Source organism: Melanerpes formicivorus, unplaced genomic scaffold (genome assembly GCF_026170545.1).
Source record: "Melanerpes formicivorus ecotype bairdi unplaced genomic scaffold, bMelFor1.0.p_v2 SCAF_18, whole genome shotgun sequence".
Classification (NCBI taxonomy): Eukaryota; Metazoa; Chordata; class Aves; order Piciformes; family Picidae; genus Melanerpes; species Melanerpes formicivorus.
The window spans coordinates 74,073-80,267 of record NW_027142370.1 but is presented as its reverse complement, the minus strand read 5'-3'; the positions used below and the strand labels follow the sequence as shown (position 1 = coordinate 80,267).

The 6,195-nt window shown below is 50.1% G+C and overlaps 1 protein-coding gene across 2 annotated transcripts in view; it reads left to right on the top strand.

Annotated features, from left to right (window-relative positions):
* Positions 1 to 4,543: 4,543 nt before the first annotated feature.
* The window catches only part of FBXL5 (F-box and leucine rich repeat protein 5), a 36,498-nt gene continuing 34,846 nt past the window's right edge, over positions 4,544 to 6,195 (top strand). For both annotated transcript variants that reach the window (XM_068149196.1, XM_068149195.1), the window contains exon 1: positions 4,544 to 4,676. In XM_068149196.1, the coding sequence (XP_068005297.1) occupies positions 4,593 to 4,676 (84 nt within the window). In that variant the 5' untranslated portion in view covers positions 4,544 to 4,592. The remainder of the gene's footprint in view (positions 4,677 to 6,195) is intronic.

The following is a 6,195-nucleotide window of genomic DNA, read 5'->3' as shown; positions in this document are numbered from 1 at the left end:
TGGTTCTTTCTCTGATGCTTTTTTACCTTATTCCTCTTCCTAATCTCTCTGAAGCATGGCAATGCTGATAGGCTACCAGTATGTTAATCAGAGGGTTTTGAGTCACTCCTCTGGGCTCAGGATTAGAGAGTGCAGCAATCCATGGAAGTCAATGATTTTTATTTTTATCATCAGCTTTGCTGCAACCAAAGTTTGCTCTGTAATTTCAGGACTAACAGAAACCTGTGGCATCACTGATAGAATTTTCTGTATGGAATGGGGCAGAAATTGTCACCAATTTTTGCATCAAGACTAAGTTTTCTGCTTAAGATATACATTGCAAGCTAAAAAGACATAAAAATGGATACTGAATTTTGGAATAGCTTTTCTCCAAGGACTCATCGGCTTTGGGAAAAAGTGGGTGCTGCTTTGGTGATGTTCTCCAAAAAAAGAGATCACCTGTCATAACATCCCAAAGAGAATGGGATCCTCACTCATTCCCCTACTGAGCTGCCTTTCCTCACTGGTCACTTCTAGAAACCCATCACAGGGCCAGAAGGGTCTCTGACCTGACTCAGCACAGCCCTTTTTAACCTATGTTCTTAGTTTGATTTAAATACTTCACATGATGACTAAACTAACACACCTCCAGGGAATTTGTTCCAATGGTCGGACAGCCTTGAGAGTCAACACTTAGCTCTGGCCTGAACTTGCCTACCCTTAACTTCCAGTCACTGGATCTCATGATGTTTTTCCTGTTACATTAATGAAGAATCTGTCCCCAGAGATTTTCTCTCAAATTACCGTGTCTCCCCTTAAGCTTGTCTGTGAGAAATCCCACTTTCAGGCACTTTCTTTTGTAGTATTGTATGTGACTGTCACAAACCAGCTGTCCATCTTGCTTCTCAAACTCCAGCAATTCCTGTTGGCTGCAGATTACTGCCCCTCACTCTCTGACCTTCTCTCCTAGAAGCAGAATTGGCAAAACTGGCAGCATATCTGCTTTAGAGATACTCTAGTTCACAAATTAAATATTAACTCGAATGACCATGAAATTCAGCATATGTTTATACTTTGAAGCTGAAGATGAGAAACAGACACAGAATCACAGAATTAACCAGGCTGGAAAAGGCCTTCAAGATCATAAAGTTCAACCTATCACCAAACACCATCTAATCAACTAAACTGTGGCACTAAGTGCCTCATCCAGTCTCTTTTTAAACACTTCCAGGGACAGTGACTCCACCACCACCCTGGGCAGCCTATCCTAATGGCCAATCACTCTGTGAAGAATGTCTTCCTAACATCCAGCCTAAACTGCAAAATTGTTTTAGAATTATAGAATCATAGAATTGTTGGAGTTGGAGAGGACCCCAAAGATCAGCCAGTTCCAACCGCCCTGCCATGGACAGGGATACCTCACACTAGATCAGGTTGCTCAGAGCCACATCCAGCCTGGCCTTAAAAACCTCCAGGGATGAGGTTTCCACCACCTCCCTGGGCAACCTCTGCCAGTGTCTCACCACCCTCATGGGAAAGAACTTCTTCCTGACATCCAATCTGAATCTATCCATTTCTATTTTTTTTCCATTCCCCAGTCCTATCATTCCCTGACATCCCAGAAGTCCCTCACCCACCCCATTTTCCCCTCAAACCCAGAGCACCTGGGCTCTGTTGGAGTCCCCCTCCCACCCCAGGTGTGGCCACTTTGCCCTCCCCACCCACTCCCCTATTTAATCCCACCAGGAAAGGCAGTAGCCCCAAGCTAAGCCCATCTGGGCTGAGGAGCCTCCTCTCATCTCAGGTCAGTGCCCATGGTGCACACTGGGTGATGGTGGTGGTGACAACAAAGGCCGGGGGGCCTGGTGGCCCCCTGGCTGTTAGGACCAGGATTGATGACTACTCCAATACCATCCACGGGTGCTGTCTGGGGCTCCTCTGTGTGGTATCTTGGTTGCTGAGGGTCTTGCCCCTGGCTCTGGGCTGGGTGCAGGAGTGGTGGTGGTGGAGCAGGAGCCATGTGGTACGATGCTAATCGCACTGCTTTTACCTGGAGGCCCCTGGAGTCTGCTCTCATCATTCAATAAACCTCTGCTTTTGTGCCTTATTTACAGACTATTTCTCCCCCCTCACTGCTGCTTTTCAGAAATAAGGAAGGAAAGGAGGGAAAGGAAGCAATAAAGCAGCTCTAGAAAATGTGTTCACTTATCAATCAGCTTGAAACAGGAAGCCTTCAGGAAGAGGGGCAGGTTGGAAAGGGAGAGTCACTTGTTGTGAGTCACAAGACAAATATCATAAAGAACAGACATGACAAAGAGTGCATCTTCTCCATTGTGGCTATGTATCATGGTGGTAAATGCGGGGGCGGGGGGGGGGGGGGGGGGGAGTGAGAAAAAATTCAAGCTGGTTTGAAAATCCAGTCACCCTTCTCTACAGAAAGAATCATTGGGAAAGGGACATTGTGAGAATTGAATCCCCATCCTTCATACAGAATCAACCCAGTTGGAAAAGACCTTCAAGATCATTGCGTCCAACCCATCATCCAACACCACCTCATCAACTAAACTATGCAACCAAGCATCCTATCATGTCTCCTCCTGAACACTTCCAATGATGGTGACTCCACCACCACCACATGGGCAGACCGTTCCAATGGGCACTCACTCTCTCGGTGGAGAACTTCCTCCTAACAGGCAGCCTAAATCTCCCCTGGTGCAGCTTGAGACTGTGTCCTCTTGTTCTGGTCCTGGTTGCCTGGGAGAAGAGACCAACCCCCTCCTGGTTACAACCTCACTTCAGGGAGTTGGAGAGAGCAATAAGGTCTCCCCTGAGTCTCCTCTCCTCCAGGCTAAGCAGCCTCAGTTCCCTCAGCCTCAACATCTTTCCTAAACTGAGGGGCCCAGAACTGGACACAGGACTCAAGATGTGGCCTAACCAGTGCTGAGTACAAGGCAGAATGACTTCCCTGCTGCTGCTGGCCACACTGTTCCTGATACAGGCCAGGATGCCATTGGCCTTCTTGGCCACCTGGGCACATTGCTGGCTCATGTTCAGCCAAGCAGAAAATACAACCATGTGCTGGCTGGCCACCTGCACAACACCTATGCATTGCCTTCTTTTTCTTCTCTCATGTGTAACTAACTGCCTTTTTTCCTCCCCACACAATTGGACAAAGTTAACCTTCCAAGCTTTGTACATATTTGCAAATATGATTAAGTAGGTCAGCATGTTCAGAAGTCCTTGGAGGTGGAAAGGATGAGAAGGAAACACCCAATACTGCAATTGCTTAAGCCTCATTTCCTCGAAGAGATAAAAAGATTATTGTGCACAGCATGACCTATCTAACCACCATCACGATTTCTCCTTCTCAATTCACTACCTACTACTCTTACCAGCAGTATTCTTCTATTTTATTCCCAAACATTAGTACACTGACAAATACTTGACTAAAAATGTATGCCTTTGCTCAAAGTATTTCAACCTGCTTACAACAAATTGCTTACATCTAGAAACTAGCTAGCTTTGTCTATTTAGTATCTGCAGCATCAACTTTGTACAGTAGTTTTCAGACAGAGGTCTGCTGCATTTATTGTGTTTGACAGTGCTTTTTTGAGACGCTCACCACACACTGCTGTGCGGATTGAGTTTTACTACACCTTGTTATCTTGGCCCAGAGTTACGCTTTTTGTCAAACTCAAGTACCATCTCAGTTCTGCTGTGTTCCTACTTCTTTTTTACATGTTGCATGGGCAGATCAAAAGCTGCCCTTCCTCCTCTTGCCTTGAATGTTCAACTGAGCATGGAACTCTGGTTTGACACAAACGCTGCAGGGAGTTGGGCTGGGTCCCCTAGAGCAGCCCAGATGGGAATACCTCAGACACTTTCCCTTTCAAACATCGTTTGTCTGCAGACCCTCCAGATCCTCTTAATTCTTCACATGGGGAGTGATACAGGCACTGCACCAGAGTGTTGAGAGGGTGTGGAGTTTCCCATCTCTGGAGGCACTTCAAGCCTGCCCGGTCGCGTTCCTGGGTGGTTTACTAGAGGTCATTCTGCTCTCTCAGGAGGGTTGGACTAGAATCCTTTCCAGGATCCCTTCCCACCCCTACCATTCTGTGATTCTGCGTGATTGCCCACACCTCTTTGTCATCCCTTCAGACGCAAAGTGAGTTTTTTCTTTATTCATCTAAACGCACAACTCAGTTTTCACATTCCTTCCGGTTTAATTAAAGCAAGAACGCTGCCGGTCGCGGCGCGCCAGGTTACCTGGCGGGCCCGAGTCTCGCTACCCTGGGCCCGTGGGCGCAGCCCGGAGCCCGTCTGCAGCGGTGGGAGCCTTTCCCGCACCTCTGCTCAGCCTCCCCTGGCCCCGCATTCTGCGAACCCGGCTTCTGAGCCCTTGTCGCCGCGCACAGCCGCGGAAGCCAGCACCACGGGCCGCCAACAGCCGCCGGGCTCTGGGGGTCACAACAGGCCCGCTCCCGGCAGGGGCCGCGCAGGCGCACGGCGGCTGGAGTCACATGACGGCGCGGGCGGCCGGGCGCGCTCCGCGGCGCGCATGCGCAGGAAGGCTGTTAGCTCCGCCGTTAGCGCCGGGGCTCTATGGAGAGAACATGGCTCCTTTCCCCGAAGAGGTGGATGTTTTCTCGGCTCCGCACTGGCGGATGAAGCAGCTCGTGGGGCTCTACTGCGACAAGGTAGAAGATGGCGGTGGCCGCTGTCCCGCTCCCCCGAGGCGGGAGGGAGGATTTCGGGAGTGCGTAGGTGTCAGCGCCCTGCGCCCCGGCGGCAACTTCTCCCCACCGCTGTCGCTTCAGGTCTCTCGGGCGCCCTGGCCCTCCCCGCCGCGCATAGCGGAGCCGATGGTGTCGCCTTCCCCGCTGCTCCCTACGCGCTTCTCGGCGCTTGTAGGGTCGGGCCGGGGCTCCTCTCGTTGCTCCCGCTTTAGCGGCTCTGCCGGGCTGCGCTCCGGTCCCCGGCGGGGTTCCAGCTCTTCTCAGCTCGGAGGAGCGGCGCTTCCCCGCGGGGACCACGCCTTGCCGCCTTCCCTCCCGCCGGGCCGTGGGGAAGCGGGGTGCCGGACCGGCTAACCGGGGGCTGAGCAGGGGGCGATCAGCCGCGCCGTGGCTCTCTGTGGCGGAGCAGCTGCTCCCCGGAGGGGTCGTGGTGCCGAGGGGCGCGGCGGGGACACAGACGGTCACCCCCGTCGCTTCTCGTTAATTAATCGGTGACAGGCGAGACAGCTCGCTAGCAGTCTGCCAGCGGCTGTGTTAGCGTTTTTAGAGCACCCTTTAATTGGTGAGTAGCTTAAACATATGCTAGGTAGGGCTTTTTCGTTTAAATATATATATTTTACTAATGGAAAAAAAGTATTTTTTATTCTTGCGTCAAGGTAGTTAGCAATCCAGGCTGCTGTGTCACCTGAAAGGCAAACTTCGCTGCAGCAGCTGTAAGTGTAAAGGAAGCATTTCAGGCAAGTACCTCAAAGCCAGCGCTCGTACTGAAAGCAGTAGTGCTTCAGATCTCTGGGCATAAACGACTGTTTGGAGAACCAGATTGGCTCACAGACATTCAAAGGGAGAGTGAAGTTACATGAGAGGCAGTATGGTAGTTTACTGCTGCCAGCGGAATGGTCAGTCATCACTTTCTTCTTCCTCTTTTCCACATGCTGCCAAGTACTGTTCCTGGGGTTCACCAGATCCGTTTGTGGGAAACTTCTCAGTTTGTTAATGGGGTAAAGAAAATGTGAGGTAGCTAACTGACCAGCCTGAGGGGAGGAGGAGGTGAGACCTTCTGTAGTTTCACTTTGCCTTTTACCTGTGAGTTGGCAGGAAAACTTGCAGTGTTTTAATAGAGCAGGTTTTAAATGAAGGGAAGTAACTGAGACTCCTCTCTCTCTCTGGCCCCCAGCAGCAGTATTAGCATACTGTTGACAGTAGCTAACCAAATTTGAACTTCCAGATACTGTAGTAGTTTGGATTTTGCTTCTAGAGGGACATTTCTGTTACTGCTATTGAGCCTCCCACAAAGTTTTGACCCAGTATACTGTGACTTGATAAAAGTAAAACTGCCTGAGCTGGGATGCTTTTGTTTTCCTGCTCATGGGCAAATTTAACTAGAACTACCCTGTTTGAAATGATTGTAATCTCATTTTCTAAATATTTTTTTGTACAGGAGTTTGCTTACTTCCCTTTCCTTTTGCAGAAGTGCGGGCAT